Source organism: Borostomias antarcticus (assembly GCF_949987555.1).
Source record: "Borostomias antarcticus genome assembly, chromosome: 29".
Classification (NCBI taxonomy): Eukaryota; Metazoa; Chordata; class Actinopteri; order Stomiiformes; family Stomiidae; genus Borostomias; species Borostomias antarcticus.
Window position 1 is genome coordinate 1,399,467 of NC_140262.1, and position 14,799 is coordinate 1,414,265.

The 14,799-nt window shown below is 43.5% G+C and overlaps 1 protein-coding gene across 1 annotated transcript; it reads left to right on the plus strand.

Moving 5' to 3' along the window:
* Window positions 1–354: 354 nt before the first annotated feature.
* Window positions 355–11,122, plus strand: LOC311326833 (hyaluronan-binding protein 2-like). Its single transcript, XM_084459811.1, has 11 exons — window positions 355–513; window positions 746–856; window positions 1,810–1,926; window positions 2,196–2,312; window positions 5,075–5,246; window positions 5,367–5,461; window positions 6,132–6,381; window positions 6,511–6,653; window positions 6,962–7,096; window positions 8,964–9,109; window positions 10,659–11,122. The coding sequence occupies exons 1-11, from the start codon at window positions 435–437 to the stop codon at window positions 10,812–10,814; spliced, it is 1,521 nt and encodes a 506-aa protein (XP_084315937.1). The 5' UTR covers window positions 355–434; the 3' UTR covers window positions 10,815–11,122.
* Window positions 11,123–14,799: the final 3,677 nt, after the last annotated feature.

Below are 14,799 nucleotides of genomic sequence, written 5' to 3' on the forward strand. Positions count from 1 at the left end.
CACATCTACTATACCTATCTGATACTTGTATACTATAAATGTACATTAACAGTTGAAATGCTTCTTCTGTTTGGTTGTCTGTCCTGTTTGTAGAATCTCACAGGTAAGCACACTTTCCTCTCTGTGTCATTGTAGCAGGCAGCCCACTGCTGCTGCATTGTTCCTGAAACCTAGAGTAATAAGATACTGTACCTTCTGTTAGTGATTGGTTGACATGAGAACCAGCATACAGTACACTGTGGGTTACCAGGGCTATTCCTCCTCTTCTCTCTAGATAGCTGGGGTAACTTGTTCTTATTGAAGTCTATACTGATGACTGGCATGTACCACAAATGTACTTATGTTAAGTGGCTTTGATAAAAGCTTTGGCTAAATGATTAAAATGTAAATTACTATAATGCTCACACTGTCTCTTCTCTCCTGCAGATTATGAGATGTATGATTACACTGAAATAGAGTTAGATGGCTCAGATGTCTCGTTTGACTGGCTGTTTGACTATATAGACCTCTCAAGTAAGAGCAAATTAAATACTTCACTCTTAAAATGCAGATAAATGTTTGCTTTTTCCTCTCCTTTTTTAAAGAATGATTAAACAGGTTACAATACCTGGGAAGCTGATTCTATACCACACTATATTTAGGTGCATTGAATGTCTTGAAAGGCACCTACCAAAATAAAATACTATTATTAGTGTCATGCAGTGACTCACACACTTATATTTCTCTCTTCTCCATCTGCATCTAGATGAGTGTGATCCCAATCCTTGTCTCAACGGTGGTAGTTGTGACAACACTGCAGACGGCAGCTTCGTGTGCTCCTGCCCTGAACCTTACAGAGGCAAGAAGTGTCAAAAAGGTCAAAGATCCCTACACTGTTTACATTCTTCTGGACAGAAAAACGCGGTATCTTCTAGATTCAAGATTTATTTTATTTGTCACATGTACAGCGGTGCACAGTCACAATGAAATGTTGATGCTGGTTCCAAGATTATGCTCAATACAGATACACTCTAATACTCAAGACCAATTTATAGATTTACAAGTTACAAATTTACAAATTATTCTATACGGTGTAAGATTAATTCAGTAAAATACATGTCCCCATTCATTCTCTATGGCACCCGATTCAATACCTGTATCTCAGGTTCTGGGGGGCAACGGTCATATAATGGGCCATATAATGGGCTAAATGGGCCATATAGTGGGCTAAATGGGTCATATAGTGGGCTAAATGGGTCATATAATGGGCTAAATGGGTCATATAGTGGGCTAAATGGGTCATATAGTGGGCTAAATGGGCCATATAGTGGGCTAAATGGCCAATTACTGATTGTGTTCTCCAACAGGCACTGATTCTACAGTTTGCTTGTGGTATAGTAGGCTACTTGATCAGTCTGCTTGTGGTATAGTAGGCTACTTGATCAGTCTGCTTGTGGTATAGTAGGCTACTTGATCAGTCTGCTTGTGGTATAGTAGGCTACTTGATCAGTCTGCTTGTGGTATAGTAGGCTACTTGATCAGTCTGCTTGTGGTATAGTAGGCTACTTGATCAGTCTGCTTGTGGTATAGTAGGCTACTTGATCAAAGTTGATGAAACCTCTCTAGCCTGTGATGCATTATTCACTCCGGTATTCTTTTTACCCCCCTCTAATCAAATAAACCCTTAGTTAGCAAATTATCAAAGTTTAAAAGATCAAATTCCCCAACCACTTTCCACTTTTAAAATAGGATGCGTTTGTCCTCGGTATATTTGACTACAGGCTTTTAAGCACAAGAGTCAATTAAGTTATTCTTGTTTTTGGTCCTCAGTGAAAAACATTTGCAAGGACGCCAAATGTGGAAATGGTGATTGTCTTGTCACAAATACTGCTCCATTCTTCGAGTGCAAGTGCAAGGTTCCCTACCAGCCACCTACCTGCAGGAAAGGTAAGTTTGTAACCCGAACAATTGACAATATGTCGTTCACTTTGATGTTTATGAATGATGGTAACATGTATGTTTTTAATTTGATGTTTTTGTTGTCCTGATATTGAAGAGTTACTTTCCCCGCAGAAGCCAAATGTTTTTAGTATTACTAAGGGACTTAGTATTCCTGTATAGTCACTATAAACATCATGACCGTTCTCACAGGTACGGCTTAGCGAGCCAGCTATAATTCCCTCATCATGGCATTTAAATCTAACTTGTTTCACCAGCGGCTGCCTGTAACCCCAGTCCCTGTCTGAATGGAGCTTCCTGTCACAAGGGTCGGACCCGGTCCTCATTTCACTGTGACTGTCCTGCCCAGTACAGCGGGAGGTTCTGCCAAGTTGGTAAATAAACACACACTGGTAAATAAACACACACAGGAGTAAATAACGTTTCTCAACATCTGCTCATAAAAATATAAGTCTATATAATTCTATAATTCTAGTTGAAAGGAAAACCTCCAAATCAAAAAATCCATGAGGCTTAAGTCACTCCATAAGTGACATGCTGGCTGGGGTTCGAAATGTATTGATTGAGCGCAGGTGTGCTCAATCAGAGACAATACTGGAGTCAATTTGGCAGGTTGTAGTCCTAGGGTCGGCCGTTTTGGATGGGGTTGCCAACAGCAACTTTCTTCTTCATCTTTGATTGGTGGAGCTTGCTGTTACCATGGAATGAGACGTCACAGTTGTGTTCTTCATTTCATAGTAATAGTTTGTGGGTACAGAATGAGGACAGAATTACAAATACTGTCAATTTTTATTTTTGACAAAATTCTGATAAAAAATTCATTACATCTACCATGTCATGAACATTTTGTGAACAAGAATCTCATGAACATTGGAGATTGAGCAATAATTTGCAGTAGCTGCATACAGCTACATTATAATATAGAATTAAAATGATAGCTGCTGTGCAGCCCTGGGTCGGGGCCGGGTGGAGGAAGGAGACAAATGACAAATATGAGGGTCTAGGTGGACACATATATACACAAACTGGTACAGGCATATGTTCTCCTGTTAACTACAATTCTGGATTATGTTGTGACATGACCACAGCTCTTTTCTGTCCTGGCCACACAGTGAACTGCCCACAGACATCAGGGCCGAGTTTCCCAGAGGCATCGTAGCGCTATGATGAACGCCATAGCTTACGATGAACGTAGCGCTACGATGCCTCTGGGAAACTCAGCCCAGGGCCGTGTTTCCCAGATACGATGTACCTTGGATGGAGCCGTTTCCCAGAGCCTTCTTAGCCAAGGTATACCTTAGAAGGCTCTGGGGAAACGACGCACCACCTAGAGGGAGACCTAACGACGTATCTTACAATGAACGTAGCGCTACGATGCCTCTGGGAAATGCAGCCCAGGACTGCTCATATTTTGCAATAGGCTCAAAACTCACCTCTTCAAAAAGTACTACCAGGATTGTCCCTCTTAAGCACCTATTGTTTTTTTAGTTATTTACTTTTGCACTTCACCTTAAGCACTAGATTATACTCTGTCACTTGTTTAGAAAGGAGATGCACTTATGAGTTCTGGTGAATAGTAGTACAGTAACTTTGTATGTTAAATGCAATTATGTAAGTCACTTTGGATAAAAGCTTCAGCTACATGTAAATGACTAATGTAATGTGAACAGCCGAAGACATGCAATGCTGTAGCTAACTAGCCAAATAATGAATCTAAGCTGTGTGTTGCTGAAAGTTGAAGATTGAGGGTGGATGTCATTACTGGTTGAAATTGGTTCAGTCGAACACACATTTTGTTTTACATGAAAAACATGATTGGATTTTGATAGAATACAGTGGCAACCTGGGACCCTCACAACCAAAAGTGGCTGCTAGTTGTGGGACTGCAGTTCCCAGAACCCCACAGCTTGTGGATTAGAGAGCTTAATGACTACCTGGGCTGATTATCCACACCTGCCTCAGCAATCAGCCACGTCCCCTCACCAAAAACTGTAAAACCCAGGCCCGAAGAAGCCTGGAAGAGGGGTGAGGCAGAAAGCATGCTTTTTGTTATGGTTTGAGGCTGGTGGAGGTCGGACCCAAAAGCAGAGGGCAGGCAGCGCAGGTTCAGAAAGTAAAGTTAATTCCAAAAATAAAACAGAGGAACACTGGGAGGAAACGCACTTACAATGACAATGAACAGACAGAGAACAGAGGAAACAGGAGGGCATATATACACTCTGGGAGAACAATCAAGGAACAACGTACAGGTGTGCAACAAGACATAACGAGACACAGGTGCAGACAATCACCCAGACAAGGACATGGAGGGATTCCAACAAGACACCAACACAAGGGCAGAGGGAACTAGGACACAAGGGAAGGGAACAGGGAAAGAGGCTAGGACTGGGAATGGGACTGGGCAGGAAACTAGAGGTGGGAGTTAGAAAGTCTAGGAGGGCGCTAGAAGGGAAGACTAAGCTAGAGAGACAGGAGTGGCATGGGACTAGAGCTGGGGCTGGGGGGACACAAACCAACATGAGACAAGACAACAAACACAAGACCAAACACACAAGAAGGCAGAACAAGTGACAATGTGATCATGTACAAAAGTCTCTGGGGGTGCAGGGGCAGGGTCACTGGGAGGGGAGGTGCTCAGGGTCCAGGAGGGTTCAGGGGGCACAGGAGCTCAGGGTCACGAATCCCGGCCGGGAACAGGGGGTGAGCAGGGTGAACCAGGGGTCCGGGGCGAGGGTCTGGACCGGGAGCGAGCAGCGTGGACCAGGGGTCCGGGGCAAGCAGGGCAAACCAGGGGTCTGGGGCAGGGGCAAGGGTCCAGACTCGGAGCCGGGCGTGAACCGGGGCAGACCCGGCCCGAACCATAACAGATTTTGAGATCTTATTTGTAACTAAGTTTATTAAAGAGACAACTTCTGTCTATTTTCTGCAACTTGCTTCACTTCTGTGTGCCACTGCCATTTTGGTATGTGTGGTCTTCCCTGTCCCCTGGGTTGCCACAATACAAAAAAACTGAGGAAGTGTACAGAGGAAAAAGGGGTACTGTCAAGCTGCTCTGTTTTATTCTTTAGTTACTTGGAATTTATATTCACCCAATTCTAAAGAAGTCCCAGTCTCTTAAACTCATGTGTGTCTCCAGGTCCTAAGGACTGTTATGAGGGAGATGGAGAGTTTTATCGTGGCTCTGTGAGTGAGACGGAGGGGGGAGACGACTGTCTGCAGTGGAACTCCTTTTTCATCTTAGACAAAGGAGCAGATCCATTCAAGGAGTATGAGGGCTTTGATGGCATTGGACAACACAACTACTGCAGGTGGGACCACGTGACCGAGAGATAGAGAGAGAGAGAGAGATGCAACGACAAAGCAATATTGGCAAGTATTTTTCAGATTGGATATAAGTATGAATGCATTTTGTGCTGTCTGCCCACCAGAAACCCAGATGGAGATGCTAGACCCTGGTGCTTTATCAACAAAAGAGGAAAACTCCAATGGGACCACTGCAATGTGAGGAGATGCTCTGGACCAGGTACCCTCTCTCTCTCTCTCTCTCTCTCTCTCTCTCTCTCTCTCTCTCGCTCTCTATCTCTCTCTCTCTCTCTCTCTCTCTCTCTCTCTCTCTCTCTATCAATCTCTCTCTCTCTCTCTCTCTCTCTCTATCAATCTCTCTCTCTCTCTCTCTCTCTCTATCAATCTCTCTCTCTCTCTCTATCAATCTCTCTCTCTCTCTCTCTCTCTCTCTCTCTCTCTCTATCAATCTCTCTCTCTCTCTCTCTCTATCAATCTCTCTCTCTCTCTCCCTCTCTCTTTCTCTCTATCAATCTCTCTCTCTCTCCCTCTCTCTCTCTCTCTCTATCAATCTCTCTCTCTCTCTCTCTCTCTATCAATCTCTCTCTCTCTCTCTCTCTCTCTCTCTCCCTCCCTCTTTCTCTCTATCAATCTCTCTCTCTCTCCCTCTCTCCCTCTTTCTCTCTATCAATCTCTCTCTCTCTCCCTCTCTCTCTCTCTCTCTCTCTCTTTCTCCCTCTCTCTTTCTCTACCTCTCTCTCTCCCTCTCTCTCTCTCTCTCTATCAATCTCTCTCTCTCTCCCTCTCTCTCTCTCTCCCCCTCCCTCTCTCTCTCTCTCATACACACACACACAGACACACATATTTCTAAATCATTTTTAAACCCTTTCGTGAATCTTCTCCCCTCCCAGTTCTACCAAACCCCCCGACCACAGCCACCACAGCCGAACTGGATCCGACTCCAGCCGAGTTCTCCCAGTGTGGGATACCACAGCCCGGCCGCTTGGCCAGGATCTTCGGGGGGAAGAAGTCTCTCCCTGGTGCCCACCCATGGCAGGTGTCTCTGCAGACCAGACCCCAAAATAAATCCTGGCCTTTCAGCCACGACTGCGGAGGCATCCTCATTGAATCATGCTGGGTTCTCACTGCTGCTCACTGCATGTGAGTTCTGGATCATGATTATTCTCCTTCTTAAGAAACTGATCATTCTTTCATGAATATTCATCTCACCATATAATTATGTAGAATACAGGACAACCATTGAGTTGAAAGTGATAATGTGTTTCACAGCAATGCCTACGCTCATATGAGAGTGGAATTAGGTGGCGTGGACATACAGAAAGGTGAGGTGTATGACCAGACCATTGATGTGGAGAAAGCCATCGTCCACGAGGAGTACAGACAGACTCTCGACGCCTTATATAACGACATTGGTGGGTCCATTAAATCCATAAACTTCAGACACTCTACTTTCATACTATACCTGTATTTCCTACTAAGGAATATTGTAACTGCAAACCAATGATACATTCTTAAACAATGAAATGTCACTACAGTAACTACTACAAAAGCACAATAGGAATGTATTATTGTACATGTACTGTTAACATGTACTAAAGATTTTATTTACTTCAAATAGTTTCAGATGTCATAATGGGAAAAGAGATGAATGTACTGTGCTTCTGCCACAAATGCAGCTGAATATAGCGCAAGAAATGCCTCTCACTTGTGTCCTCTGTAGCTCTACTCAAGTTGAAAAGTGTAAACGGTCGTTGTGCCAATGAGACTCGCTTTGTGAAGACGGCCTGCCTGCCGAGAGAAAAGTTCCCCGACAACACAGAGTGTATTATCTCAGGATGGGGGGCCACAGAGTCAAGTAGGCGACAGTATTCACCTCCACTGACACATATAGACAATAGGCTCTGCTTTGAATACTCATTCCTCCCTACCCTACCCTATATCTGATATGACTGGATTACAGTTACAAGATATAAGATCTGTTTATTAGCCATGTAAATGGTTCACACATACTGTACTAGGGATTTGACTATGGTTAAGGCCTACGCTGTTGCAGATGACATAGGTTAGGGTGCAGAACAGGTCAGGACAGTGCAAAGACATGGCAGTGTAAAACAGTGTAAAACAGTACAAAAAACTGCAAATACAAAATACAAAAAACAGTGCAAACAAAGTAAAGTGCACTGTGCAAAACGTGTATACTGTAGACCTGAGGAGCATTTGTGCACATATCCAGTGATGAAGATATTTTCTTGACCTCAAAAGTCTAGGTCTAGGTTAAATGGTAAATGGTCTACACTTATATAGCGCTTTTCCACCTTAGCGGCACTCAAAGCGCTTTACAATGGCCTCTCATTCACCCATTCACACACCAATGGCAGTAGCTGCCATGCAAGGTGCTAACCTGCTCATTGGGAGCAATTTGGGGTTAGGTGTCTTGCTCAAGGACACTTCGACATGTGGACAGTCGGAGTTGGGATTCGAACCACTGACCCTTCGATCATTGAACGACCCGCTCTACCAACTGAGCTACAGCCGCCCCAGGGTTCTAGTCAGTCTTTGAACAAATATTCCAGAGATCAAAATGCACATTTAGATAAGAACCGGAAACAAAGAAATACAAGGTGGTCCAGAGACTCAAACCGATACCAGACCCCAAAGTGATCAACCCCAAAGGGGTTCGCGCCCTGGTCTCGCCAGATCCCACAGGGGAGTGGTATATTGGGCCGCCACTGGTGGTTAGTTTAATTTCGGCACGAGGGTCTGCCGCTCTACAGTGACCCCATCTGGTGTCGGGGTCACGGGCTTGAGGGACTCAGGTGGCTGGCTCTCTCTTCTAGATCGCCGACTGCAGGGTTGTGCGACAGACCCTCCACAACAGCGACAGGGGACAATTGGACAATAGGTCGAGTGTCTGGTTAACATATTTGGTGAAAATGGGATAAAAATTGGAAATAAATGTATGGAAAAGAAAAACATTCACAGCTCACGGATAAGCATGTAGAATAACCGCCCATTGACCACCATTCAGTTAAGACTTGAGCTCAGGGGCATAATAAGTTTCCCCATTCATTCTCTATGGTGGCTGGTTTGATACCCATATCTCAGGTTCTGGGGGGGGACCTACATCCCATATCAAGCAAAGGTCGCCCACAGACTTCTTAGTGTACCGTATGTCAGACCGCGAGCCTCTGAGCACATGCCCACACTCCAAGTCTATATTGCCGCCTGTTACAAAACACCACATCACCCCTACCAATTTACTGTACAAATTACAGTAAAAACAGGGGGATGCCAGTAGTTCAGTAGAGTAGTCGTCTGGGAATCAGAAGGTTTCCGGTTCAATTCCAGCTCCTCCCGGCAGCATGTTGAAATGTCCTTGAGCAAGCCCAAATTTCTCCCAGTGAGTGGATTAGCATTGTACATGGCAGCTGCCGTCATTGGTGTGAATGTATTACATATCCATATTATTACATATCCATATTATTACATATCCATATTACCATTAGTCTACATATTAATAGGCTTCTCATACTGTATGCTCATATGCTAATAGGAACAATTTATCTCACCGAAAGATTTCTTTGGAAAATATGTTTTCTATCAGACCAACCCTCGTTCTCTCTCTCTCTCTCTCTCTCTCTCTCTCTCTCTCTCTCTCTCTTTCTCTCTCCTCTCTCTCTCTCTCTCTCTTTCTCTCTCCTCTCTCTCTATCTCTCTCTCAGAGAATTATGTTACCAATCAGCTGCTGGATGCCCGTGTTGTCTTAATCTCCCAGCAGCGATGCAGTTCACCCACCTCCTACAGGAACTTACTAGACGACAGCATGTTCTGCGCTGGCAACGTTAAGGGAGGGGTGGACTCCTGCCAGGTCTGTGTGTGTGTGTGTGTGTGCCAATCTATTGTAACAAGGGTCACCCATAATCAGGGGTCCTACTAATCACCACAAAGAACCCCAAACTACCCCAAACTACCCCAAAGTTCACCAAAGTATACCCCAAAGTGCCCCAAAATACCCCAAAGAGCCCCAACATACCCAAAATACCCCAAAGTACCATAAAATACTCCAAAGTGCCTGGAAATACACCACAAAGTACCCCAAAATACCCTACAATACACCAAAATACCCGAAAGTGCCTCATAATACCCCAAAGTGCCCCAAAGTATACCCCAAAATATCACAAAGTACCACAAAATACCCCAAAGTGCCTTGAAATATACCACAAAGTACCCCAAAATACCCCAAAGTGCCCCAAAGTATACTCTCAAATACCACAAAGTACTGTACCACATAGAACCACAAAGTACCTCAAAGTATACCCCAAAATACCACAAAGTACCACAAAATACCCCAAAGTACCACAAAATACCCCAAAGTGCCTGGAAATATACCACAAAGTACCCTGAAATACATTTCCAGGCACTTTGGGGTATTTTATGGTATTTTGGGGTAATTTGTGGTATATTTAAAGGCATTTTGGGGTATTATATGGTACTTTGTGGTATTTTGGGGTATACTTTAGGGCACTTTGGGATATTATGGGGCACTTTGGGGTATTTTGCGGTATTTTGGGGTACTTTGTGGTATATTTCCAGGCACTTTCCAGGAACTTTGTTTATTTTAAGGGACTTTGGAGTATTTTGTGGTATTTCGGGGTACTTTGGGGCACATTGGGGTATTTTGTGGTACTATGGGGTATTTTGTGGTACTTTGGGGTACTTTGGGGTATTGTAGGGTATACCTGAGGGCACTTTGGGGTATTATGGTATTTTGGGGTCATTTGTGGTATATTTAAAGGCATTTTTGGGTATTATGTGGTACTTTGTGGTATTTTGTGGTACTTTGTGGTATTTTGGGGTATACTTTAGGGCACTTTGGGGTATTATGGGGCACTTTGGGGTATTTTGCGGTATTTTGGGGTATTTTGTGGTACTTTGGGGTACTTTCGGGTATTGTAGGGTATACCTGAGGGCACTTTGGGGTATTTTGGGGTATTTTGGGGTACTGTAGGGTATTTTGGGGTACTTTGTGGTGTATTTCCAGGCACCTTGGGGTATTTTATGATACTTTGGGGTATTTTGGGGCACTTTGGGGTATATTGTGATACTTTGGGGTATTTAAGGGTACTTTGTGGTATTTCGGGGTATACTTTGGGGAACTTTGGGGTAGTTCATGGTACTTTGTTGTTCTTTGTGGTACTTTGTGGTAATTAGTAGACCCCTCATGAGTATTGTGTCCACTCTCACTTGCCCAATGCTGACTTAAAAACACGACCACCTCTCATAAACGCTGTTTCATCCAGCTAGGTCACCTACTGTAAAAGCTAGTGATTTGAAAGCACGGGTGGGCGGTATTTATACTGTGGAGTGAGTCTAACCAATTCAGCTCGGCCACCCTAACCTGTCGTCTTGATCACCAGGGCGACTCTGGCGGCCCTCTGGTGTGTGAGCGGAACGGGACTCACTATGTCACTGGCGTGGTGAGCTGGGGAGACGGCTGCGGTTTGAAGAACAAGCCGGGAATATACACCAACGTGGCACAATTCGTCGACTGGATCGCTTCTAAGATGTTGTAGAATGAACCAAGTCTTCACTCCCAGTCCAGCTTTGAGTTGTTACCAAAGAGACACCAGTACATTCTCACAAAGCTGAACCTGCCAGACAAACAACGCAGTAGATCAAATATTACCTCAATATAGTTATTAACAAGCATCCTCATCCTCAACCAGACTGGGTGATCAGTGGTAGTCAGTCTTAGGCATAGTTGCATGATACTGTAGTTACTAATTATTACTAATTGTACCACCATCCAAAGTCCAAACCTTGTTCATGATCAGTTGAACCTGCCACCTCTATGTTCATGAAGATATTAAATAAATAAATGATTAAGTCATTTGTTCCGTCCTGCTTTTCTTCGTACACACACTGGATCAGTGAAGCAAAACGCACACTTTCTTGAAGCACTCACCAAATACCGTTATATCCTCCCTCTGAACCACATTCCACCACAAACTCTTCCAGAAACTTCTTCTCTATGGCCTTGGGGTCGCTGAACACCAGGCGAGCTGCAGCTTTCTGGATGAAAAATAGGTTTAATGGCTGATGCTGGGGCCCCAGCAAGGAGGAAGGGAGATCCTAGCTTGAGCAGGGCTGTAAAGTAAGCACCCAGATACTTGTAGTTCACCTGCAACTGGGAGAACCCATCTATTGGCTTCGCACTAAAATTCGGTTGAATGATTACAGCTTCAATGTCTTTTCTGTGCAATGTGATATAATGAGAGGTTGTTTGGGTGTCAGTCATGGGTAGTGCAGGATGCCAGAATTACACCAGACCAGAGGTTCAAAGAAAAATAAAGCTTTTACTTAAGTCCAAGAATGGTTAACTCCCCCCACTCTAGGGAAATGTAGTTCCTTTAGAGGGCGGCAATTCGTGTAGGCACAACCACAGCCACCAGATGGTGACAGAACGGTCATCAGCCAGTTAGGGTTGGCATAGGTTGCAGCCACGGGAGGGGAATGTACCCAACCTCTCATGGTGTGTCACAGCACACAAACACAAATCACACACACACTCCATTGACGATCCGATAGGACTCACATACATGAACAGGGAGATGATCACACATCATCCCTTGTACTTGCAAACACCCACATACTAACAATCAAACACACACATACACACACAAACTCTCCGTCCATAGGTGCTCAGTCAGATTGCTCTGCAGCTTGTAGGCCTGCTTGGCGTGCTGCACGTTGAGCTGCTGGGGGTCGCAGGTGTAGTCGTGGAGCCTCTGGCGGTAGACCAGGTTGCTGGCCTGGGCCTGGCTCTTCTTGGCCTGCAGGAACTCAGGCTGGTTGGCGGGCATCTTGAACTGGGAGCGCGCCTGAATGAGTCTCCAGCTCAATTTACCGTTTCTAATTTTCTATAAAGATATAGATACAGTTGGTACCAGTTAAAACTGGACTGTGAAACAATGCAGTACCAATCTAGCTAGCTGGTAACGTATAGTACCACTATACCCAGAGGAGCAGGATATCTCGTGTACCTGACAAACCACTTACAACTAGAGCTGCACGATTATGACAAAACATAATAATTGCGATTATTTGCTTAAAAATGGTAATTGCGATTAATAATTGCGATTAATATTTAATATATAATAACCAAAATGCTCCCAAATCACGGACGTTGATCCCTTTCTTGCTACTAACTCACTGACCTCGTTTTCGCTAATCTTTTCACTACTCACAGCTGCAGGTACTCTTGTGACACTTGTCTTGCCCTACTGCTATCTGTCTTCTCAGTGAAATTGCTGCGCACAGCGCACTCAGCGGGAACGCATGTGATTGGTCAGACAACATAAGCGCCTGTGATTCGTCCGTGTAGTCCTAGCACACTCAATTCAAAGCAAAATCATTAATCACATTAATTGCGGCCTTTTGCGATTAGTTAATCGCGGAAGTCATAATCGCGATTTCGATTAATTCACGATTAATTGTGCAGCCCTAGTTACAACGCAAATGTCACCTCTTGAATCTTGGTACTCTCAATACATCAGACAATTTCAGTTCCATGGTAGGACTAGATTTAGCACTATATTATGCTCTCAGTCACTTGTTTAGAAAGAAGATGCACTTATGAGTTCTGGTGAGTAGTACGCTGACTGCCTACTGTACGTTAAATGTAATTATTAAGTTGCTTTGGATAAAAGCATCTGCTAAATGACTGTAATGTAATGAAATGTAATGTAGGATAACTGCAACCTCATCTGAGTGGAGTATTGATGTTCTAGGAATTTCACAAAAGGTATCTATATTGTGGACCAAGGGTTGAAGAATCAGTTTGAGACTAAATCAGTAAACTTCTGACATGCTTTGCTGTGCTCGGCTTTAAACAGCCAATCTGTCCGTGTTTCACTGTTCAGAGTCCGATCCGTTGGGAAATAGAGAACAAACATACACAGTGAACTGCTGACCGGAGGCCTTTTCCAACAGGCAGGTATTAGGACATCTATTGTGCTCCATGCTCTGATCAAAGTGGCCCATTATAATTTGTCTTAACAAATTGTGTAACTGACACATCAATTGTGTGTAATTTTACATCGTCATTGTGGGTTGAAGCCTGAGTAAAGGAACTCTGTTGCTATGAAGCTTGGAACCAGAACTGCTGTGAATACTTCTTTCACATTATTTCGACTAGTGTTCAGTATAATGGGTGACAAGACCCCACAAATCCATGACTGATTGGCCCTCAGAACCCAGAATCCCCCTCTCCCAGGCCCTTCTGCACACTCTGGGAGACCATGCAAGGTTACATGGGGCCCAGGCAGCTGAGAAGGGTGAAGGTCCCAGGTCAATTTATTTGTCACATACTCCATTCATGATGTGCAATAATATGTTATTGCTGGCTCCTAAGCATGCTTTATAAGTAAAAGGTAAAGTAAGAATGCAAAATATACAAAAAATAATATGCATGTATGTATGTATGTATGTATGTATGTATGTATGTATGTATGTATGTATGTATGTATGTATGTATGTATATATCTATGTATGTATGTATGTATGTATGTATCTATGTATGTATGTATGTATGTATGTATGTATGTATGTATATATGTATGTATGTATGTATGTATGTATGTATGTATGTATATATCTATGTATGTATGCATGTATGTATGTATGTACAGTATGCATGTACAGTATGTATGTATGTATGTAGGAATGTATGCATGAATGTATGTATGTATGTTCACATTGTTTTTAGAGAATGTACAGTAGATACAGTAGATATTAGTAGATATGTACTAGTGAGTGATCTATGAGTGATCTAAATAAATAGAAGGTGCTGTTGTGCTGAATGGACTATAGCTACTCACTAGTCCCAGGGGAGGGAGTAGTGAGATTCAAGTGTTATGGGGGGGGGGGGGGGGGGGGTATTGATATTAGATAATGATTGACAGGTAGGTGGGGTTCTGGTGACCTGTATTTTGGGGGTTATTATGAAGAGCCTCAGTCTATTACATAGTGTTCAGGTTCTGTATAGTGGTCTGGTCATGGTATCGTCAGTGCTCTTGCTCATCAGCCTGTGTGTGTTTGCAGCGCATGGACAGATTGTTGTAAGTATCATCAGAGACGTTAGAATTAAGACATGTTGATGTTGAATCTCCATGTTATACTTAATGCATTGTGGTGTCCCTTTGTACAACATGTGCTGATAAACCTACTGTATTTGACACTTGTATACTGTGCATTTATGTGAGTTTCAATGATATGAAGCTTAACCATTCTTTGTTTGATTTTCTTGTTTGCAGTATTTTGAAGGTAAGCACGCTTTCTTCTCTGTCAACGTAGGGGGTAACGTTACTGCTGGAACATACTGTAATAAGATAACTGTTAGTGATTGGTTGACATGAAAACCAGCATACATGTGGATGCCCAAGACTATTCCTCCTCTTCCTGTCTCTAGCTAACTAAAGGCTACTAAAGGCTTTGCTGACGATGATTGGCATGTACCGACAGTTCACTTAGTCTAGACATAATTATGCACTTATTGTA